The sequence below is a fragment of the Rhamphochromis longiceps genome, linkage group LG7 (assembly GCF_057381845.1).
Source record: "Rhamphochromis longiceps isolate RC_006_pf linkage group LG7, R_longiceps_female_GT1.1, whole genome shotgun sequence".
In the NCBI taxonomy this organism is placed as follows: Eukaryota; Metazoa; Chordata; class Actinopteri; order Cichliformes; family Cichlidae; genus Rhamphochromis; species Rhamphochromis longiceps.
Genome location: NC_140563.1, coordinates 13,780,243 through 13,805,635, shown reverse-complemented (window position 1 = coordinate 13,805,635; position 25,393 = coordinate 13,780,243). Strand labels below are relative to the sequence as shown.

Sequence of the window (25,393 nt, the reverse complement as noted above, 5' to 3'; positions counted from 1 at the left end):
TTATGCAAATGGATGCAGGCTTCATATTATGGCACAAGTGGGCTGAAATACACACATTAACACCAAATCAGCTCCAACACAATCAATGTCATGCTTTATTTGCTGTTTATTTTACCACTATTATGTTTGACTTGAGGTGTTTGTGTTCACATAAAAGCCAATTCCATAGCTGGTGAGAAGGCAAAATGAGCTCATCATATGACAAAGGATTTGTGAATGTGATTAAAATAAAAAAAAGAAAAAGTGTGCCGTCCAGGCTTGGAGATGAAGAGCTGCCGTGGGATGCTGTGCGGTCTAAAGCTGAAGTGACAGCCTTTCAGCCAATGATCTGGAGCTGGATCAAAGGCTTGGACTTTGTTTCTGGAGCAGCACCCACCAGGAAACAGTTTTGTATATGGGTCAGGTGGTGGAAATAAAGAGTTGCACTGTTTGTTGCCAGAAAAGGGAAGGCGATAAGGTGGGAGAAAGTCAGTAAATTGTGCTGGGAGTGGTGGTGAAGGCTGAAGAGAGATCTAGCCTGGTTTCTTTTGGTTTTTTTTGGTTTGTTTTTTTGTTTTCGCCTGCTGTTGTCCACCTGCTGTAGCCAGAAAACATTTCATCCTTTTTCTCGGCCTGAAGCTATATTCCCACTGAGACCAGACCTGCCCTGTGACCTGCCTCGAGTCCCGGGGTGTCTCAGACTCACCTCAAGGACACACTGGTAGATGTGGACCACAAAAAGCAAATGAGTGATGCTTGCTTTCTGTCATGTGTGGATTTTGAGTATTTTGAGGGGAGGCTTTGTTTTCCCAGAGTGATGAATGATTAATTGCCGCTGTTGGTTAGTGTAATTGCTCTAATGCCTGCACATTGTGTTTGTGGAACGTGGTCTTGAAAATGTTCTCCTAATCACTTGTCATGAATCAGTTGTTTATTTTTTAATTTAACAGTTTAGGGCATTGAAAGAGTGCCCTGTACCTGTTAATGTTTGCTTTTGTCCGTTTTTCCCCCCAATGTTGTGCTTGTTTTGTCTGTTTTTTTGCTTTCTCTTCTTTTCATATTGAAATGCATCTATTTGTCCTCTCTGTACCACTGTGTATACTTTGTTTTGTCAGTAGGGTTTGTCTTGGAGAAATAACAATGTTCACAATAGGAATTCCACCATGTAAATAAAAAAAATGGACAAAAAATATTAGGTTCAATAAAGCAGGGACAGCAGCAGATTTATTTATTTATTTATTTTTGCAATGGCAATTCAGATAGATGGAGCTCTGCTCATGGGACCGAACAGTATGTCTTTAGTCATTTTAGATTTCTGATGTATGCTACTGCTGTTATTGGTTGTAGTTTGCAGCAAATATACTAGATGTTAGCGTAAAAAAAGAAGCACACAGTATGAGATAAAACGGGAAATCAAATCTTTGTAGAGTATTATCAGTTTATTGAATAAAATCTATATAAAGTTTTTTAGAGACTCTTATGAGTTTCTTGGGTTTAGCAGTAGACTCTTCGTGAAGTTGCAGAGAAATGACCTGGTCCTTTTTTTTTCTCCCCTCCTTTATTTCCGTGTATTTTTCAGCTCTTGTGATTTAATCCCTCTTGATGAGTCTGTCACACCGGGTCACTGTTTGCTACAGTAATAACAGCTTTCAAATAAAAAGAATGATCAAGATAGATGTCGTAAGGTATATTTACCCGTGACTGCCATCGCTTGTAAAATATTAGGTGCAATGAAGCACTATCATTGATGTCATGTGATTCAGTCAGATAATGATATGTTCCTGGTGCTCGGGGAGAAGAAATGTGCATATGAAGCTTTTAATGTTTCTTTCCTCAGCCTTCTTGGAGATTTCTTTCCCCTATCGTGGTGGAAAATGTACGCCCACTTGTGCAGAGATTCTAAGAATCAATGCCACCGATATAAGTATCTGGAAAGTCCAAGAAGTAGTTCAGGTTTGTTAACCGCAAAGCTTCCCTTGCATTCTAAAAAGAAATCTATCACACTTAACAGCCAAATCTAATGTGTTTGGTCAGCCGTGGCCCATGAGGTAACATATTCCTCCCTCATGTATTCAGATGGCAAAGCAGCTATTGCTGTGTGTGCTATACACATGGTTAATTGATAAATGTGGCTGATGAATGGCTTTTTTATGCTATGCTGCACCAGATCAGATGTTACAAATGCTAATTGACCACTAAAACTGTCCATTTTTATGGATTTAAATCAATGATTTGTTTTTATTGGATTTAGGAATTTGGGATTGCAATCACAGTAATGTGGCTCAAACAGAATTAAATGATTTGTGCTTTTAGCTTTGTTAGCTTGTTTTGCCCCAACAACTGTAGATGTAAAACGAAAGAGTAGCCCGACCAAGACCAACAGACCAGAAGCTGTTAAACTTCATTTTGACTTGAAAAACACTCTCACGAGGACTCCCTCTGGCACACGTCGACAGTATTTACACATTATTCTCAGAAGAGCATCTAAGCCAGATGGTTTCTCTCCAATCCCACAGCAGCAGGACATTGATATGCATTGCTGTCAAAGACCAAGGGACTGAATTACATTGAACATCGGCATAGCACACAGAGATTCACTCTCACTTGACACATCACTCCAAATGTCACCTTACTTTGCTCCCGAAACTTCTCCCTTCATTAATCTTAGAGACAGAGTGTTGAACGTTTGTTTGTGAGCATGTGTGTTTCAACAAGTCACTTTTCTTTGAGATGACGGCTGCACGTCAACAACAGCAAGCAAAAAAAGTGAATCGTGTTTTTAAAAAGACGTCCACATCGATTGAATTCCTCATTATACAAGCATGTAAAGAGGCATTTTTGGAGAACTATAAATATTCTAACTCTATCATTCTGAAGTGGGTTCCTTGCTGCTTATTTCAGTCGATGCCAACTGCCTCATTCATTTTGATAGATCAAAGCGCCCAGGCAACAGTTTTTCTCAAGGGGACAGAAGACGGACCGATCTATAGAGCCTCGTGCCGCTGTGCAAGTGTGTGCTTGCATCAGTGCAGTTGAGGCCTACTGTGCTCGCAGAGGTTTGTTTTTGTGAATGACTCCGGGTTCCCTGTGGATGGTGGAGCCATTTTGTGTACTGCCAAGTATGCAAAAGCTGTGCTTAAGGTCCCGACATGGTAGCGTGCTGGTAGTCTCTATGTATATATGTTCCACACACAGCTTTGTAGGCCTGCATATACATGTTGTAGCTTCACACTGCCACTTGGGGGCATTGTGAAATTTTTTGTGGAACAGGTAATGTGGGCGACTTCCTATTTAATTTGTGCAGTTAACAATAAAGGTCCACATGATCTTAACTTTGATATATATATCTTGTCATTCTGTTTACTATTTGGGTGCAGTTAGGAAAAATTTGTAGTGCCTTGCATTCAAAAGCAAAACTCTAACAACTTAATATATAACTATAGTCTTGGACAGTTGAAATAGTGAGCACAAATTGTTAAACTTTTTATTTCACTAATAGTCCATTACTTGCTATTTAGAACTTAAGAAGGACTTTGCATGCTAACTTTAGTAATTCGAGTTGGTTGTGTGCAATTTTAAAACCCAGTGGTGACTGTTAAACAGAAAAGATTAAACCATGTGGATGCCGCTGCTCGGGCTCTGAAAGAGATGTTTCAGGACGTGCTTCAGACAGCACGCCTCTCAGATCTTTCCCTGCATGCCTCACACTGACTCGTGTGACTTATGTGTAGTGTAAATCACTGTGCAGAGACTTCAACTGACTGATATTGAGTCCATCAAATGAAATGTGGCGCACACACCACAGCTGACAGCATTCTTGGCTACAACCTGACAAGCACACACACACACACACACACGTGCACACATCCAAAATGAATTAAATATTCATTACTGAAAAATGTTCTCACTGAGTACAATAATCATAATCTTTTACACACACACACACACACACACACACACACACACACACACACACACACACACACACACACACACACACACACACACACACACACACTTACATGTCTCTTATACTTTCTGTACATACAAGCCTCATTGGCCAAGCATGCAGATTGACTTTGCCAGCCTCTGAAGATTTTTTTGTACCATCCCATTAAGCAGGATTTATTATTCCCCAAGAGCTCACTGCTCCATTACTTTTGGGAGAATGCCTGACGTGTGTGTGTATGTGTGTGTGTGTAGGTGTGTGTGTGTGTGTGTGGTGGGGGTTAGGTATGTATCTTTGTATGTATGCGTGTGATAGATAGAATCTATTTATCTTATCTGTCTAGATCTGATGAGTGTGGAGGCCAATTGAGAACAGTGAACTCAACATTGTTCAGATAATCTGAAATTTGTGACATTGCGCATCAGCAGGCTGGAAGCAGCCATCTAAAGATGGGTACACTGTGGTCATAACGGAATGGATATGGTCGGAAAAAATACAGCAACAATACTCAGGCTGGCTGTGATGTTTAAATAATACTCAGTTGGTACTAAGAGACCCAAAGCGTGCCAGGAACATATTCCCCACACCATTATAACCAGCCTGAAGTTTTAAAACAAGGCAGGATGGATCCATAATGTCATGTTGTTTACACCAAATTCTCTCCCTAACATCTGAATGAGACATTGATAAAGGACATTTACCAGATTAGGCAACTTAATTGTTTTTTTCTAGCTGACAGGAGTGGCACCCAGTTGCTGTAACCCATCTGCTTCAAGGTTTGATGTGTTGTACATCCATATGTCTGCTGCATACTGTGATTTTATATATATATATATATATATATATATATATATATATATGAGAGGAGAGAGAGATGCATGTATGAATTCTTAGTATTTCACATATAAAAAGCAGGTGGATGTCATACTCATGGTGCATGGTGATGGTTAGGATGGTATAACATGAAGTTCCGAGGGTCATTATCACCCTCATGCTTGTCATTAGTCAGTAAGAGAGAAAGAGAGAGAGAGAGTTAAGGACTCCTGGAACACACCACCCAGCTCTGAGAGCCTGTATAGATGGCTTGATTTAATAAGGACATTAAAAAGCCTTATCTCCTGTCCTTAAGAGAAGGTCAGTGTGTCTAAAATAGCTGAAATGCTATGATAACAGTTTAGAGAGATAAGATATCTCCTGAATACTAATGCAGAACAAAGCAGCTTTAGGATCATGTTACAGCCTATAAGTCACCCTTATTTTTCTGGCCTAATGCGTTGTTTGTTTCAGTCATTTGAGTATTGGATACAGTTGCACATGGTGTCAAAATGCACTGTGGATCTGTGTTGTTAGGTCTCTACAGAATTGACAAAACTCCTCCCATCCATCGGTGTCATTATTTTTCTATTCTGACCAGTGGCTTCAAAAACCTGAGAAGGCCAGACTCCTCATGGTCTTAAAAAAATGTTTGTAGTCATTTGCCCCCCAGTAAGTATGTAGTAGTATCATCAGCCATGATGATTTGACTTCTAAAAGTCATGATGTCGTATTATTGTTTGAATATGCCTGTCAGCTGTTGTGAATGTAGCTCAAGTATGATTATTGTTAGTATGATTGCTTATGTTTTTGTGTTAGTAAGCTGAGAATTCTCCGTATTTACCCAATAAAGCAGCTAGAATCATGGAATGAATTTTTTTTTTTTTGCCATGATTTATTTGTGTTCATCTTTCCCATCTGTGTAGTAGAAATGTGCTTTCTGCTTTAATATCCCATGCTTCATTTTGTGACGCCTCAGACTGAGCTCTTGTGTCAGTCCCAGTACCCAGATAGTTATTCTTAGTACATATGCTAAATTTCACAAGATTTAATGGGGTTTATAAACATATATACTTCAGTGTTATTAAGTTGAAAGCACAAATAAAGGGTAAATTATCATATCCACACACATTCACATATATCTTCTGCCTTGTACCGCATATACAGATATCACATTTTATTAGCAAAGTATTAGTAATAGATGCCCCAATCACCTCTCAGGACCTTGGACTCATGATCATTATGATAAGAATAATAGCTTGAGGATCGCCACAGTCCTTTGGGTGCTGCGTTGCTGTGTCCTTGCCTTGCTTTGGGAGAGGGAACATATTAGTAGTCTTTCTCAGATGCTTTGGTGCACCTGCAATCTCCTGATGTTTAACCCTGGACTTCATTGGAGTGTTGCAGTGATTACAGGCCGTCCTGAGGGACATCGATTGTCCTGCTCCTCCTAGGCCAGCCCCACACAATGCTGACGAATGAACTCGTGGCCCTGCCAAGTCCAATTAACTGTCAGTGCCGCATCGACGAGCTCCTCCGTTTGTTGAGAGTGAAGAAAAACAAACTTTTAATCAAATTTGCCTCCGGGCCCTAGGGTATTTGGGGTTGTATTTTGCATTCCGCTGTGTTCTGCCTCGCCTGCAGCCGTGCTACCCTCTCAGAAGGTTATATTGCATGTTGTTTGTGTGAGATAGCAAATTTCCCTGGACCCTACTTTGGTACAAGCCCTATCTTTCTACTGTCTGTGATTGATGAATTAGCCAGTGGTAGCATCTTAAAATTATCCACCCGCAAACAAGGCTGACAAAAGAATAAAACTATTGTTTATATTTGGTGTGAGTTTACTGCAGCTTGTCGCAAGAATTTTTTTTTTTGTGCGTGTGTGTGTGTGAGACAGTTCCTGAGTGCATGGCAGTGTCAGGAAAGTCTATAAGCACCTTGGACTAGTTGATCAATAAAAGCTGAGGTTACAATCTTGCAGAATTTTTTGTGCATTAACATCTCCACAAATACCCTCTGCTAATTCTACATCTCCACAAATACCCTCTGCTAATTCTACCAAGGTCGAGATAAACAACTCTACTCTTCTCTGATTAGAGTAATGCAGACATTAAAAGCCAAGAAATTCAATTAAATTGATGGCTGTTGCCACAAAGAAAAAAGGAAACAGACAAAACGCAAAGATATGCTATCACATAGCTAGGGCATACTAACTGGAACAAAGAGATGTAGCTTGGGATTTAACCACTGACAAAAGGGCATCTGGATGATAAGGATCAAAGGAAATTTTAGAGGAAATGTAATCGTTACCCCACACAAGGATGTATTCATGATGATCCAATCTGTGTTCTGCAGACGCTCATCTAAAATTAGTCGTCAGTGCCACTAAAATTGTCTTTTTGCCCTGATTGGGTGAGCACACATCACCAACCAGTACAATGTTTAGAAAAAAAAAGCACACCTACCTATAGGAGTCCATCATGTCCTGTACTGCGCACTTCATTAAGACCTTTCAATTGAGTTTAGATGGATAAAAGACAGAAAATGCTGACTTACTGGTTCAGGCACCCGCATCCTCAAAGTGATGAGTCCCTCCTGAGAAATTAGATTAGCAAAGAAACTTGACACCATGTGATTTCACACTTTAAACATTCCCTTGTATTATAATTCTGGGACTCACTTCCATTTCAGGCACAGGCATACTGTAGTATGAATGACAAATTCACCCTCTGCCACAGAACAAAAAGAGGGTTAAGGTCCATGGATCAATATCACTGTTCCTTCTGCTGACTCTTAAAGCTTTTGGGCAGATTTTTTCCCTTCTCTTGTGTCATTTGTTTATTCCTTAAAACTTTTAATCAAAACCTGACCGATGAGCAAATTTGTCTAGTTTTAGATATTTTTAAACTATGTTTCTTCTCTTATAATAAATGTCATGCGGGTGGTTTTATGCCCCATGCTGACCCTGCTCTTCCCAGATGGCTTAATTCATTTCTTTGCTGCTTCTTTAATGTACTACAGTATTTCTCTCCTGCTCTCTCTCTCTGCCACTCGCACACAGTACTCCCTAAGTTGCTGTTGTATACTTTTCTCTTCACTTTGACTTTGAGAATTGGGGAGAATAATTCATGGGCCAGCAAGTTTCAGAGACTGGGATAACAACGCTGCTTTCAGAGCCAGCAGTTCATTTGAGTTGAAATTCTGGATTTTCCTTTTTTTTCCCTGACAAATCTCCAAAGGGCCCATATTATCCTGGAGAGAAATAGGGGAGGGAAATAGAAAGGAAAAACTCTTAATCTACAGTTTTTCTGTGTTAATCAAAGGCTCAAGATGTTTTCCTGTTTCTGTCCTTTCATATTTCAGGTATCCATCTACCCTGTGCCGCTACTCTTTTTACCTCATTGAGCATAATGCACTGCTCTGGTTTTTCAACCTCCTGTTTTCCGCATATTCAAATATTTCCCAAGATGCAGTGCTAATATAGTTTTAAATGCATGACTGTGCCACATTTTGCCCATTTTAGATGAATAGCAATGAAAAAAAAAAAACACTTTTCTGGGTTTCTCTCTTGGCTATTTATTTCATTCAATTAAAAAAAATTGACAAAGTTGTACATAAAAGTCTTTGCCTCATAACTTTCCTCATATAATATACGTCAGTGTGTCGGATTAACTGGTGGTCAGGCAGGTAGAAACTCCCTCCAAGATTGATGGCTACATGATGAGTATTTGCATAATGTGAGATCATTAAAAAGCAATTATCCTTGTGTTTCAATGTGCGAACGTGTTTCTGTATTGTTGGGATTCATTTGGTAGGTGGATAGGCGCACTGATTGACCGCCTTTAAGATGAATCATATTAAGTGTTTACAGTGGAGTGGGGCGGTGGGGGGATATTCATATGCCGTGACACCCGAGACACATAAAATCACGGCTTTGAGAGAACAATTAGCAAGTTTTGTTTGCTCACACTGTGTGGCGAGGAGTGGTTAAAAATGCAGAGACAACAGAAAATTTGCATTTACGCACCTCTCTGTGTTAGTCGATGAGTTCCGGTGCTGTTATTGCCGCGTGTCTCAAGCTTTAGGGAATTCAATAATCAGATTGACAGATGGACATTCACACTTTGACTTTTTTTTTTTAAACATTTTTTATGCCTGGTGTTTTCTTGACAGTATTAGCTTGGATACATGTAAACGTAGATGCTAATGCTGTCAAGGCTTAACACCTGTTTTCTCAGCTCAGGATGAAACTCGTTGCATTTTTATTTTATTTCCAGTTTAGCTTTAATCTGCTCAAACTGCATGGTTCCAGTTTCTCAAGTTTTCTGCACAATATTCATTTCTGGGTTCCTTTCCACACAGCACCACAAAGTCATATACGTGTCTAAATAAAAAGTATTAGCAGGACTTCCAAGTATTTAATGTTTCTTGTTTTTACTTCACAACAATGTGAACGAGACAATAAAACTGCAGAAAAATTATTTTGTCAGTAGGCTGGCTGTCTTCAAATCTTTCCAATTTAACACAATGCTTTTTCCCCCCTTTACATTTTAATTTAAGGTTCAGTGGAGTTAGTTGAAAAAAACAGAGTCTGTTCCTTTCTTTACTTAAGTGACACCGGATACTATTTGGCTAGAGGGCACTCTTAAGACGGTCCGTAGTGAATTTGAATGAATGGGGCTGGACTATAAAATAAATATACTCCCATGTCTAGACCAAACTGTTACATTTTGATTTCAGCTTTTACTAATGTAGTTTTAATTTTATATCAGGATTAAAATTAAACTTTACTAATATTTTTTATTTTGCATACACGGAATATAATATTCTGCTAGTGCTGATTGGTCAGCTGAGATTTCCCCAATCACTTTGTCAGGATACTCTCCAATAATGAGACCTGTTTTCAAAACACTTCAGCAAATCAAGTACGCTCCTGTGTATACGCTTTAAAAAAAGCAAACTTAAATGTGCATATTAAAAGCTGCCTATGCCATCTGCAGGTGCTTTATTATTGGTTGCCCTGAGGTGTCTGCTGCTAGGAAACGCTCAGCTGCAGCTCAGTTGATCTATAAAAAGTGACTCATATTACCCATAAATATTATCTTAACCCCTTTTATTAAAAACATGCAAGATGAAATAAATACCCAGTATTAGGAGCTTCAGCTCCGTAAGGTCTAACCTGTAAGCACCCTCTATGAGTCGGGATCTACTGAGCATTTTTTAACCCGTGTGTAGTGAGACAGAAGTCTGAGGTTTCCCTTATGCTGTCAACTTGCCGTCAATCAAATCAGATCTAAAGTTGTGCTCACTGTCCAGATGAGGAAGATTAAACTCAATTTCTATTGCAGTTTTTGGTTATTTATGTTTAAGATTGCAGGTTTTGTTAAGTCTTAAAGCGAATTTTTCAGTGGCTTTAAGTAACCAATGTTACTAATGTTACTCTCTTATTCTTTGGTGTTTTTAAGAGATAAAAACACAACCGCTGCTGTCATTTTTTAATCTTTTATGTATTTTTTATCCACCAAGTATGCTTAAGTAGTACATTAGTTTATGAATGAACCACTTGATACCAGAGGTGGGACCAAGTCATTGTTTTGCAAGTCTCAAGTAAGTCTCAAGTCTTTATCCTCAAGTCTCAAGTCAAGTCTCAAGTAATGTCAGGCAAGTCAGAGTTGAGTCTCAAGTCACTGGTGTAAAAGTCCGAGTCAAGTCACAAGTCTGAAACTTTGAATTTCAAGTCCTTTCGAGTCTTTAAAAAGAAAAACGAAAAAAATAATGTTGCAGTTATATGCTAAATGTAAATATTAGACCATGTAATTTTAAAATATGTGTTTTTCTCAACACATGACAAAATAGTGAACTTAGAAAATATACACAAATTGTGAAATTGCACCTCTATAAAATGCAGCTCAATTAAACCTAGCTCCAAGAATAATTTTCACCGACAGTTCTGAGATACGCTGCATGTTATTCTTGGATGCGGTTGTAGGACCAGCTTTAAAATCGCATGACAAAAATATCATACACATTAAAAAAAACTGTATCACCAACGTAGCCTGGACAACATTTGCTAGTTAGATGAAGTCAGCTATCTCATCGTAGCATATTTATATGCATATTTATAATCATACGGTTCTTGGAGTGAGTGCATACACTCATGAAGTTTAGTAACTTCAGGTCACTGCAACAAGCCCAGGTACAGTTTACCGACGGATGGGTACAGACCTTGAAACGCACCGTGTAGAACGAAAGACCATCGTACGAACAAAGGTAAGTTTACCAGTCTCACAAATCGTCTTCATAAATACACATTTGTTAACCGTTTATTAATAGGACCTTTGAGCTCAACGGTAATTAATTAGTAGTGGAAATAATTTCTGGTACCCGTCACAGAAATGTAGCAGTGACAATAATATATGCTGTAATCGTACTGGACAATTAGTGATACAAAAAACCTGTTTTATCCTGTGAATAAAAGTATATGTTTTTGTCAATGTACCATAATAACAGAGGCGAAACGCAATATTGTGTCAGGACAATTTACTATTTATGCACAATAAACAAAGGAGCATAGCGCGACAATTTCTGTTCAGTGCCAGACTTGCTTGTAACCTATATCACCAATTATGTTATGAAAATGACGCATTAACTACAACAGCAGACTGACCTTTGTGTAAATGCTTGGAGCAGACTAACCTGTGAGCTGGAGTGTTCTGGGACGTTATATTTGGTCTTTGAATGGCTGCAATCCAGTCGCGTCTTTGTTACTTCGGAAACATGGCTCGAACAATTTCTCTTCAACGACGTAATCCGATAACAACCGATCTCTTTACCCGTCGGCTTCCCGTGGCTGTCATGCGACCGGCTATTGCAGTTAATGATACAACGGCTTCTTGACATTTTTGTGTTTCTTTTTATCGCTGTATAACTGATTTTAATTGAAAGCCTGCGTGCGTCCGCTTGCCACGAGTTCCCAGAATCCTTTGCGGTTCTACCCGTGAATGACGTCACATTTTCAATCTCTATATAATATGCATGTTAAATTTTATATTTGGGGTAAAATATCAAGTCTTTTCAAGTAAACCGGTTCAAGTCCAATTCAAGTCCCAAGTCATTGGTGTAAAAGTCCAAGTCAAGTCACAAGTCTTAGAACATTTTTTCAAGTCAAGTCTAAAGTCATAAAATTAATGACTCGAGTCTGACTCGAGTCCAAGTCATGTGACTCGAGTCCACACCTCTGCTTGATACCATCTCAGATTGATACTGGACATAGTCATTGATTGCTGCTGATAAATAACTGTCAACAATCTTGATATTAGAATAACTACATAATTGTTGCCTAAAGTAACCCTGTCATGATTGTAGTGAGTTATAAGGAAGAGGTCATGCAAAACAAGCAGTTTGATGGTTACGTTCTTGAGAAGCTGTGATGGATATGTGTGGTTCATGTTTTTTCTGGCCTGAGCAGTGGCAGATTAGTAATGCAGAGAAATGAGCAGATTAATCAATAATTAAAACAATCATTATTATAACCTTGAAAGGTAAAACCAAAATGTGTTTTTTTTCTTAAGCTTTATTTTTTCTTAAATTGCTTTTTTTGTTAATGTCTGTGTGCTAGTTTACAAAAGTAATACCGGCAATTTCATTGTATCTACTTAAGGGTAACTTTAAAGAAAATCTTTAAAATCTAAAATGATAATGAAATAAAAGTACGTATTTACTTAAAAAATATTGTTATATACCAGTCCCACTGGCATATAATGATACATAAAAATGCAGATACACTGTGCAATTAAAGCTTTTCTGGTGTGTGATATTGAATATACAGTGTAGTGGGGCTCCAAGGGGATTGCCATTAGAGCAGCAGCCTGCAGGATGCTGTGTTGTTTATATATTATGATATGCTGTGCTTGTGCTAATTTTTTGTTTGACAATGCAAAAAACAGAACCTGCTTTTATAACCTGCTATTTTCAGTAGAGCAGTCTGGTGTAGACATAGATAATTCATGTCATGTAGATTTTAAAACAACCTTGCAAAAAAAAAAAAGAATCTCTTTCAAGCGTGCACCTCCGATTGCTAAATCCACCTGTGATTGGCCGTGCCTCCTCTGAGCTTCTATATGCACAGTAATAACAAAGCAGACTCTATACACTGATATCTACAGAAGGTGATAATCTGTTAATCCACATAAAACCCACAGAACTCATACCGTAAACACAGGACTTCAACTAATTAGTGCCATGCACATAAATTCAACAGCTGCAGCTTTTCCTCTTTAGGACTCAATTTATTAAGACTACTTATGCAAATAAAGCCAGTCACAAATCTCTAATTGTGATACCAGGCACACAACAACCCCTTACACTGAAGCCATGTGTTTTAAAATGAGTGCAGAGCTGCAGTGAAAGTGCACAATATGGTTGAAAAGATAACAAAACATAATATGATTTTACCAATATAGCCAATTACACCAGAGGCAACAACAAGAAGGAGTGCCATGTAGTCAAACGTTGTCTTATCTTGAGATTTTTTCTTTAAAATGATTTCATGCTGACTGCTGAAGTAGCCGGAGGTAATATGTTTTGTTGCTTGAGCCTGCTATAGCAGAGAACTGAATGGAAGGTTGTGATATTTCACATTTGGTCAGATATTGAATTGTTAACACTACTATTTGGTGCCCACGTGTTAAATGTCTTCAAGGTCTCCTCTACACATGAGTCTCGACAGACGTGGATGTAAACTGCAGCATGACTGGTTGACAGAGCCACACAGCAACAACGCGGTAAACCAAGTTTTTCCACCAAGCAGGTTTTTTGACTTTTGAAGGTTAGCGGTTTGGAAGATCCTTTTAAGGTGTTCTCTTTAGTGGATTACTAATGTTTCTTTTGTGCAAACAAAGTTACCAATTTGCAGTGGGGGTGAGTTAGTAACTCCGATATTCTATTACAAGCAAAGACTGAGCTATATTTTTATTGAACTTAAATTACACAAATTTTAGGGTAAATGCAGAATCCTGCCACTGTATGAAACTACTGGATCCTAATTATAGGCGCATTAAGTAAATGCTTTCATCTTCCTGTAGTTTTATGTGTACAGGCTTAATCTGGAAAATAACTGTAAATCTGGTTTAGAAAGTAGTAACTTCACGTGGGAAATATATAGGTACAATGGTAGGGGTGGCTGTATTGGCATTATATGAATATACATCAGTCTCCACTCTCTTGATTGTGCACCCCTTCACATCGACTGCCGTTGCCCTATGGCAGATTCTACTTCATCCTAATTAGAATTAATAATTGAAAATAGGAAATCAATATGTGCAAATTAAGTCTGGCAACAGTTGGTATTGTCAGGTTGACATTGTTTTTTGGAGGGACCATGCCATTCCAGGTGACTGATTTACTGCTGTGTGTTATGTCTTTGAAGTGCTACAGTCGTGGCTTTATTTATACCCGGGTCACTGTGTATTGTTGTGCACTGTAGATAAATGCCCGCCTTTGCTCTGATTGCTTTTTTTTTTGTTGTTGTCCTGTGGCAAGAGAGCAAAGGGTTTGTTTTCTGCAGGACAGGGTGAAGGGTAAATTATTAATTGGAAGGAGCAGTGGGCTGTGTAACAATTTGCTGATCCAGAGGCTTTCATGAGCCATGTCAGGTTGTGTTGAACAAGTGACTGGTTTACTGCAATGAGGCAGAGCATCTCTCACAGGGCGCTTGCATTACTGCTCAACATGGGCAGCTTTATTAGAAACTGAGGGGCACTCTTTTTAGTAACGTTACTTTTAAGTGCTCGTTTGGAATAACACGTGAGATGACCTGGCCTTGTCGGTTTCAGTCAGCCACTGGCCCTGTTAACCTAGTTACAGCTGTGCTGCAGGGGAGCTGGCTGCAGTACTTCTATTGATCCATGTTAGCATCCTATAGAGTAGAACTCAGACAAATGATCAGATCCTCCTCAAGATAAAGAACAAGGCCAGACTTTTTAATCAGTAATGCATAGTCCTAAAAGGATTAAGCTATTCACTCATTAGTTTTGTGGCTCCAAGTAGGCAACAGTCAGGTCTTGTTAGTTCTTCTCCAGCTGCAAGGTGGTATCAGGAGGAAGTGTATGGTGCATTATAGTGAAATGTTTGAGCAGCAAACTCTGCTCATAGACCTTGTGTTGTTAGCTTGATTGTGTGCTGCTTTTCCCCCAAGGGAGATGCGAGCACACAGGGTCTCAGCTAAGATGAATTAGGGCAGGACAAAAGACACGCCCAACAGCAGAAGCCGCAGCATGCTGTTATTCCAGTTCAGCAAAACGGCGCCCATAACTATTGGCAGTTCCCTCTGTATATTTAGAAGTTCATTTGTCAAGCTCTCATGGATGTATCTAAACTTTTTACTTGTCGTGCCTGGGTTTTCTGGGGACTAATAAATAACAGCATAATGGGTGTCAGCAGAGCACGGAGGTGCCAGTAGGACCTGTCTTGTAGCGTATTGGCTGTTTTTACAGCCCCAGGTTTAACAAAGCTCAGAGACATTTATCACTCAGTGCAAATTTACCACTTTACACAACAATCATCACTTTCCCTGTAGACCCTGTCCCAGCCCTGTCTGCTTCTCACTCAGTTAGTCTGCATCAATGAGTCAGGGAGCTGTGATGAATAGTTGAGCGTGGCTTTTTTTTTTTTAATAACTCCTTTTGCAAATAGCTCATATTGATTGAAGAGCAGAGTATTACATATTCTCGTGTCAGCTAAATTGTAGGAACAATTGTTTCATTGTTCTTTTTTTTTTTTAAATATATAATTTTAACATTTAAAATGTCTAAAGAAAGTCTGTCTCTTTATGCCATTTGTAAGTGGTGGCTTGTCTGCATTAATTCTGACCATGAGTATAATTTGAAAATTCAGATCTGTCAAGGAAAGAAGGGGAAAAAAAGAACAAAGCTAGTGGAACAAAGTGCGATCCAGACAATATGAAACTCAGAGGTGCATTCTGCTCATGAGGCAATTCAGGCGACTCATCAAGACAATGAGTCACACTGCTTTGCTTTGCTACAAGCTCTGCTCAAAAGTAAGCGTGGAGTAAAAGGCTCTCAGGCGCCAGAGCGTTTTCCCTTCTAATGTCTTTAGTTAAGTTATTCCTCAAGTGTCAACAGTGTGTGTTAATAATAGTTATGTGACAGTGAGTGACTCAGGCAGTGGGGAGTGAAGTCAGGCTGCCTGCCAAATATTCCAGTAGCAATAATGTGGCTTTTACAGTTTGAGTGGGCAAAGGAGAAAGCAACCGTCTGCACCATCCACCACCACTAGCCAGCATTTATACTATAATTGTAATTGAAGTTTGCTTTTCCCCTCCGTCGAGCTGAATAAATGATGTCTAAAACTTGGGCGCCATTTGAATGGTGAAAGATATTCTGTGTTTAAAGAGTTTGACTGAGGCCTTCATTTCGAATTTAGCTTGGAGAAGCTTATGGCAGCTTTCAGCGGCGCAGACTTCTCCTCGTCGAGAACAGTGACAAACATTTTGCTGTAAGTTGCCAAGTTCAGGAGAGCTCCTGAATGAAGTCGGCTGCTGAAAGCTGTTTGGTTTTAATCCTGTTTCAGCCAGCCTCTGATTATGCAGGCTCTTGAGCATACTTCAAAGCTCAGCACCACCATGATGGCTCTCTCAGCCTATTCTTTGGACATCACCTTCAGAAGTTTACTACCTGCCGGTAGCCCTTCATGATCTGTTTTGTTCCAGCAGAGGGGATTTTACTCAGCATCCTGGGATTGGACCTTTCCCTGTGTGTGAGGTTATCCACATTCTAACTGTTATACATTATGAGCTCTGAGAGCTCAGGCTGGATGGTGTATGTGTCCTCTGGTTAGACACAGTGACCCAGGCCAGACCAGCTAATGGTTTGGACTGCATCTTCTCTGGTTTCAGTCTGTGGGATTTGTTGCCTACAGACCAAAACCCACAGGAGTCCTCACCACCACACACAATTTAGCTGTTCTCTCTGGAAGCTGAAGCCTTCATGCTACATGCTACTTTCTTCTGCTATTTCTCTCTGTTTTTGCCCGCAGCTCATCATGAACTCTGACTCCTTAATCACAGTTAAATGCTGGCAGAGCTGGGGAGTGAAAGACTACTGGGTAAAGTTTCCGAACCTCCATGTAGGAGAGAGACAGCAAGATAATGGGCTTTGCTCTCAATGTGCCTCTAACTGGAAGCTAAAGGAGGTTTAAAACTTCAAATAGTAACATTTGTTGAGCTCCTAAGCACCAGAAAAGTCTGCAAATTAAGCACGGGATAGATTTTGGTTTATTCTGTTTCTCTCTGCCTCTCTGGTATTTATGCATTGATTTTTTTTTTAAATTGATATTATATTTTTAGTTGTGCATGTAAGAATGTAAAATGCCATCTCTACTAATGTGGCCAAGGTTTGAACTGAAACCAGAGGTTATGATGCCTCTAAGTTGTAGAGACACTGCCCATTTTTCTGCTGTGTCGAGGGAGCACTGTTGAGCAGAGGAAGCTCTGATGAGTGCTTATAGACTGCTAAACCAAGTTGCAGTTAAACTGCTCATCCATTACCACCACCGCCCGCACACCCCTCAAGTTTAATGTGCCAGGGTCGTTTGCGTGGCAGCAGCTCAACCTTCAGGGAGCTCATTCATGGCAGACTGGAGGCCAGGAGCAGATTAGATCAAATCAGTGAGAGCCCTGTAATGTAGTCTCTAGTCTGTCCAAACGCAAAAGCAATACTGCACTAGCCCAGTGTTTCGGGACCCCCTTCAGGGCAGACCTGTCCGTATCAGTGAAGGGCTGATCATCTTCCTGCTGTGTACCTGGAAAAGCAGGCTTCAGTGCCGACCATGAAACAGAGTTCATTAAGCTCCAATTTCGGTTGATCACAGCTCTGGCAAAGTGAGCATAGAAGGGGGGGGGGGGCTCGGCATCTTTACATTTTCAGCTTAGGCTGTGTTGGTGTGCGAATCAATAGGGGAATATTCACCATCCTGGCTGCTGTGCTGTCCTGGATCTCAAGCTGGGCTTTTCTGTGAGGCAATACAGCTGCTGATGGAGAGATATAGTGCCATATCAGTCACTTAAATCATTACTAGGACCTCAAATGAACAATTACCTGGCTGGGACTGAAGGCAGCTTACTATCCCACCTCAGTGCTGATCGTTCTTCATTCACATTGTGATTGTTGATCACTAGTTGTTTCCTTGATTGCAGGTCCAATTGAGTTTTGTGGGGGTTTTTTTTAAACAGAACAATTCCCAGGAATGTGTGAATTACTTGTTTTACATCATACCCTCAGGTACTTCTTAGTAATGCCACTGAATTTAACACTGAGCCGCCATTGTCTCATACAGGTGTGGATCCAAATTAAACTTTTCTGTTATATTACTCCAAGTTCAGCACAATTAGTCAGCTTGTGCATTTAGCAAAATGTGAAAAATGAGTGCTCGCAAACGTTTACAACAGTTTGATAATTCGACTGTCTCAAGTACTTTATTTTTTTTTTCATTCTGACAGCTGGCTGCTGAAGTTCCACCTGAAAAGAGGCGTTAAAACCATTAAAGTATCAAACTGTTATATATGAAAAATGATTTGTTCCTCGTGTTAGTCTCTGAGTCCTCCTTCGCTCGTTCGTATAGTCACTGAAAGGTGTGAACAGCTTGCACACGTGCTTCTCTTTTTTTTTTCTTTTTTTTTGCAGATTAATTTCAGGGTGTTATTAAGATTTTTCTCTGTGATGGTTGTGATATGTCAACATCACATATATTCAGTCTCACGCTATACATTTTACCGCCATTTCATCGTAACAGAACTGTATTCGCACCTTTTTAATCGTTTTATTTGCTTGTTGGTAACGCAGAGCTGTCATCTGTCCACTACAAGGAATTTGAACCAAAACATTTAAAACCTGCAAATTTACATTTTTATATCAACACTGAGTCTAATGACTGCTTTTAGATGTGGTGAAATGATCTGCTTTTACATGTGGTGTTGCTGGAAGGATCAGCACCACCAAATTCATGCCTTTGTAGCTGCATGCAGAAATTTGCAGCAACTTCATCTTCAGTCACAGGTTGTCATGAGATCAGATGAGACAGGTCCTGACTACATGAGGTTGCCAGGTTCCCATGCTAAACGAGATCTTAAGTATTGTATTACAGGACAGATTAAACTGCTGAGACCATAAACTCAATAGGAAAATGTTGGTGTTGAAGCCAGTCCCAGCTGTTATAGCGGGAGATGCAGGATACACCTTGCACAGTTCATCAGTCCCTTGCAGGGCTAACACATTCACACATTCATACTCACACCTACCAATTAAACTGACATGCATGCTTTCAGACTGTGGGAGAAAACCAGAGTAATCAGAGAGAACCCACTCAAAGGCCCCAGCTACATTTGTTGGATTCAAACCCAGGACCTCCTTGTTGTGAGGCAACACTGCTAACCACCTCTGAAAATGCTTTGAGGGATAATAAGTGGAGCCAGTAGTGAGGTCATAGGCAATTTTCTCAACCACCGGGATCACCCCCTGCTGGCCATTTTAAAGAATACAGGTTTAATGCACTTGTGTGAAGGGTCCGTTTTTCGAACCGGTAGGTTAAGGTGCCCTGACACACACAAAGAAGAAGATATTGTGCTGACTCTTTGTTTTATGATGTCGCTCTTCCCCTTGCATGCAGCTTTAAAAGTAGCAACTGCAACATATAAATTATGCCCACATCCTTGGCACCATTACTGTAAGATGAAGATGATGTTAGAAAACATTTAAAATTTTCATCCGCAGAGCTGTAAAGTTGGATTTTGGTATTTTCTAGAATGATAGAAAATGTTAAAAAGCTGAAGTTTCAGCCGTGTTCAGTATTAAACATAAAGTTATGAAATGTTCACAATTGATAAAGGTTGAAAGGTTTTCTGAATGCTAGTGTAGCAACATAGGAAATATCAAATAGAAAAAAATCATATTAAAATGTGAGGTATCCTGGGTAAAGACCTTAATATACTTACTTACTTTTAGAGAGATGGTTGGTCAGGATGTCTTTTGGGGAAGTAATTAACAATAATGAAGCTTTCTTTCACTTGTTTTCTTTTGTATTGACTCATACAGACACGAGATATAAATGTTGTTGTACATTGTTGCTACCTTATAATAGGACAAGCACAAGCATATATGGGTAGTTTTTGAGAGTATGAAACAGGAGATAAGTGAACTGTCTCATTTTGATTTCTAATCAGATCTTTTCATTGGGGAGTCCACACGTTCTTCCTGTCTCTTTGTGTCCGTTTTTCTTAGCAATTGCTTGACAGCGTTAGCTCTGTGGAGGGCCTTTTGTCTGTTTTTTGCTCAAGGCATCCTCATAAAAGTACCTGCTCTCATATAATCCTGAGCAAGAGTGAAAAAAAAAAAATCATTGGAAAGACCAAAACCAGCAATTTCTTGTTATACCTCTCAACTCTGTGGTATTGAGCCACAAGGTAATTTATTCCCACTGAAGATCTAAACTGTGCCGTGATTTTATAATTTAGGTTTTTTTTTAAAGCAAACATCTTACCAAGCAGGAAAATTCTATGTTGTTGTTGCTGGCTACAACAGGAAGATGGTAAACATATTGGATCAGTCCATAAACCGCAGTGCCAGTGTACTGGTTTTGGTAACGAAGGAACACCACGGGCAATGTTCCCTCTAAGCTGCGCGTGTGCGCAATTGCGCACTGCTGCACGCTCTCTGCGCACAGAAAATCTGTGTTGTGCACAAAAAAAAAAAAGAAAATCTAACCTGAATTGAAATTAAAATAAATACGTTAACAATTCTGTTTTGCAGTGTTAGTCAGTAAGTGACTGGCTGCTCCAGTATGGGATTAGAACGATGTCACCTTATCCCATAGTCCAGCCAATGATGAGATTCACATTCGTATATATACGCAGCTAATCAACGTCGTCCACAGGCTATGACAGCATCCTTATGCGCCGACACCGGTGTTTTAGCTAGCAAAGCGGCATGGCTGATGTGGAGTGAAGTCACGTTAATGACAACGTGTAGAACCATTGGAGATGTGAGCAGGACAGACGGAACAATTGACGGAAAAAGTGTGGACTTTATACCAGTTTTTAAATTGTGTTGATAGGCCACGTAAAACCAGTGTTATGATTAAAATTATATATATATATATATATATATATATATATATATATATATATATATATATATATATATATATATATATATATATATATGCGCAAGGTTTGTTTTTTTTCCTATTGTTGTTTATATTTACTGCGGAAACGCTCGAAAGCGCTCTCTGCCTGTGAGCAAAAACAGCCCCCCTCCCGACCCCCGCCGCCTTTCCTATTGGTGGAAAAATGTACCATGTCGACCAATCAAAAAATGATATGGCAACATGGCATTTAGTTGTTTGGGAAGGGGGGAGTTTTAGGAGTGATGGCGGTGTTTTGAGACGTGAGAGATTTGCGTTGTTTAGCGCAAATCTTGTGTAGTTAGTGTGTAGTGTAGTCAATAGTGTTGTTGTGTGTGTGTCAGAACAATGAGGCGACAACTGAATGTTACAGGTGTTACGGCAGTGATACATCTCCTGTTGTCAGGCCTGCAGGTATCAGGCTGTTGTTCTCCTTTATCTCATAGTGGACAGAAATGATTTGTTGGAGCGGCACAAATAATTTGTGTGGCATCAGATTTGATGCAGAACAGCTGATTGTTCTGTAAATAGTTTGAAATGTTTATTTAAAAAACCGCCCTGGCTGCATTTTTAGGTAAACAGCTGCAAGAAACTTTGTTGTTTGCAAAACTCGGTTACTTTTTTGAAGAAGTAACTATATAATTAATTGCCCAACATTGGTCATTATATGCTGTATTTTGCAGACAGGACTCTCTCCCAGACCACAGACTCATACTTATAATACAAGTCAGAGCTTTATTTAAAAAAAAAAAAAATTAAAAAAAGAAAGTTGTGTTTTCAAAATTGGAGTTCAAGTTATTTTTACTTCCAATAGTGTTAACGTACTGCACAGGTCATGAACAAGATTTTTTTTTAAATTTTCATTGTAAGTGGGCTAAAGCAGTTAATTAAAAGTAGTCTAACATAAATGCTGTAATTTGATTATTTTAATAAACCGTGTAACTTGGATGGATTCGATGCTGCCGTGACCACAGTGCACACGTCTGCTGTTGCTCACAGTGGTCGAAGGGACCGCTCAGGGAGTTTGTGTGTTCGCTCAGACACATGAAAAAGAAGAGGGAACATTGATCACGGGTACCAGTGTGCTTTATTGATGTGTTTTTAATCGAGGTCTGTGGCCCACAGGAAGAATATCAGCCTTTTGGTACACAGATAGTATTTTAATAATATGTTCAATTAATTGAGTGAATAGATTACATCTAGCAATTTGTTTGCTGTTACATGTTCAAAAGATAAAAAAAAATACACAGATTAAAGCTTTAGATTTTGAATTTGTTGAACTGATGAAAATTAATATTGGAGACATAGAGATAGATTTGCAAGCAGTCTGAGACAGCGCTTCCAAATCATACCATTATAATAAAGAGTAATTCATTGGGAGGAAGATTTCCCCTGATCATTTATTATTAATGATGAACTTTTATGGTTATTCCAAACAATCATTAATGAGTCACTTTATTATTTATTGTGTTTTTATGTGACCGTTATGATTTTCAGTGTTCGCAAGTGTATTCTGATGCATAGTCTCCTCTTTTTTTCTGGTGTGCTTGATGCCACTTGTCTCTGTGCCTGCAGGCTGCGAGAGTGACTTCTGGGGACCTCACTGCAGCAATCGGTGCCAGTGCCAAAATGGGGCTAAGTGTAACCCCATCACAGGTGCCTGTGTCTGCACTGATGGGTACCAGGGATGGCGTTGTGAGGAGCCCTGTGAGCATGGTTATTACGGCAAGGCGTGCCAGTTACCATGCCAATGTCTCAATGGTGCCACCTGCAACCACGAGACAGGAGAGTGCATCTGTGCACCAGGCTACACAGGGGCTTTGTGAGTACCACTATCATATTTACTCTTTTGGCACATTTTATGTAGCAATGTGAGTGTGTATATCCAATTTCTTGCTGATGCAAAGAACTGCAGGCAAAGTCAGGTTACTTATCTGATACTTTTGACTTGTGTGCTGACAGCTGTGGGGAGCGCTGCCCCTCCGGTAGTCATGGGCCTCAGTGTGAACAGCGCTGCCCCTGTCAGAACGGAGGAACGTGCCACCACATCACAGGAGATTGTTCCTGCCCTGCTGGGTGGACGGTAGGTCACAAAAGCAAAAGCAAAGGCCCGAGGGGAGAAAATACTTGAACGCTGTTGTAAGTTTAGGGGGGAAAAAGTACAATAAATGAGAATGCTGTGTCTCTGCTCCCTGGAAGGAGAAAAAAAAAATAGAATTTGTAGTGTGGAGTCTGACTACTGTGAACTTTCCATGTGAAAATTAACTCTGCATTGACCTTTCTGAAGATAATATGTGAAAATATCTTCCACAGTAAAGTGTACAGTTTTGAACTTACTTCTTGAATGTAATGCTTTCAGTTGCCTTCTAAAAAAAAAGAAAGAAGAAAAAGTAAACACATCTGCAGACACATAGAAGGACATTAACGATAGGTCTGAACTGTCCAAACTTCAATCAAGTCTGTTGGCTTGTTTTCACAGGGTTCAGTGTGTGCCCAGCCCTGCCCTCTTGGCAAGTACGGCATCAACTGCAGCAAAGACTGTTCCTGTCGTAACGGTGGAATGTGCGACCACATCACGGGGCAGTGCCAATGTGCAGCCGGCTTCAGTGGACGCAGGTATGCAGGTGACACGTCCGGCTGACAAACAGACCGCTCAGTTATTATTCAAAACGGCTTTTTCTGAAGTTCTATCAGCAAACTTTTGTGCTCCTACTTAAAATAGGTCATACAAAGGCATGATTTATTGATATTAGTATTTAATGCAAAAGAATGGTTTCATGCAGTTCCGCATTTAACAGTCACTCATTGACCCATTCTCTTTGTTGACTTCTAAATGAGGCACAAACCTGGCTGTTCTTTAAAAAGATAAAGGAAATCCTAGCATATTCTTATACTCGAGAGAAATAAGCATTTATAAATGCCCATTAGTCCATTTGAAGGTAGATTGGAAGCTTTTAATAGGGGCGTTGTATGTTTAATTAATCTTGTACTTCATGCTGGCCAGCAAGGTTTCATGTCTTCAGCCTTCATCCTCATCCACTCCCAGCCTATCCATTGATCTCACCATGAGCTACATGCTGTTTGGAGTCTGCTCATTAATTATAAGTAATGGGCTTATATTAAGGTCTCATTGAAATCCACAGATCTTTTTAGCTCCTCGTGCCTGCCAGAGCAGCCCAGAGCAGCCTGGGTTTATTAGTTCAGCTAAAGCAATTGTCTCTTGGATGGAAACACTTCCTTTACAAGACCTTTTCCTTTACTTTATTATTTTGCAAAATTGCCCTCATTCATTTTGTCAGTGGCAGGTGAATTAAACTGCCAGGAATAATCTAAGATTGTGTTACCCCCCACCCACGTGTGTCTAGTATAATAATACCATTGTCCTCTGATAAAATTAAAGCTAGGGTAATTTAAACATGAAACATAACTTGGCCATTTTATGTTGTAATTGAGCTATTTGTAAAAGCTTTGTTACACTCTTGAGACTGAAACTCCACCAGGACTGTATACTTAAGTCAGTATATTGAAGTGAATGAAGAAATCCATTTTTGGATCTACACTAGTTTATGTGCAGAAAACTGAAGCAGTTTCTGTTTAGCTGATGACGATTACTGAGTCTTGTCCAACCCCTGCAGAGACGCTGAAGTACTGACAGCAGAGGCCCGCTGTCCTTGTTAAAATTTGACCATGGATTTATGAAAGTATTTTTAAAGTAAACATTCATTATTAAAACTTTGAAATGTAAGAAGAGTGTTAATAATCAGTGACTCTGAATATGACCACTTTTTCATTAACAAATAATCTAACGCGTTACTATTTCCATAACAGTAGTCAGATTAAAGTTACTTGTCCAAACCACTGTGCGTTACTATTTTTAAAGCAAAAAGATTTGGTTTCTTCTTTTCGTCTCAGCGGATGACAAACGCATACGTGTCGTAAAACGTCACATAAGCAACAGCTCACGTTTCCCGCTCACAAGCAGCCAGCGACGTAAAAAAAAGTGTAAACAACAATGGAGGGAGAGAGATGTTCGTTCTTTAGCTGGAAATATGGTCACTATTTTGAGTTTCTGTCAACTAAAGATTTCAATATTAAGGTTCGTTCTACACTCTGTGTCGGCGTAAAAGTGTTATCTACCTTCAAAAACACTACGTCAAACTTAAGGAAACATTTGGAGTCGCAGCACGGCACAGTCAAACTCACAGAGAGAGTCCCACCAAGTGGTCCGAAGCAGAGAGCCGTGACTTCCGCAGGAGGTCCTACACCCTCAAACAACAAAAGTTGGACTTTGGTGCAAAACCAGTAAGTGATGAAGAATTGAAGAAGTTGGTCGCGCAGTATATTGTAGAAGAAATGCTAACTATAAACACTGTTGACTCGCCCTCGTTTCGTGCCATAATAAAAAAGATCCCTACTTCTAATGCCGAGCTGCCTCACCGAACGACTTTTACTTCTTAC

At 39.7% G+C, this 25,393-nt stretch overlaps 1 protein-coding gene across 1 annotated transcript in view; it reads left to right on the top strand.

Annotated features, from left to right (window-relative positions):
* The window catches only part of megf11 (multiple EGF-like-domains 11), an 83,630-nt gene that overhangs the window by 27,218 nt on the left and 31,019 nt on the right, over positions 1 to 25,393 (top strand). Inside the window, exons 6-8 of the mRNA XM_085412292.1 lie at positions 22,511 to 22,757; positions 22,898 to 23,018; positions 23,415 to 23,551. Coding sequence (XP_085268418.1) covers positions 22,511 to 22,757; positions 22,898 to 23,018; positions 23,415 to 23,551 — 505 coding nt within the window. The remainder of the gene's footprint in view (positions 1 to 22,510; positions 22,758 to 22,897; positions 23,019 to 23,414; positions 23,552 to 25,393) is intronic.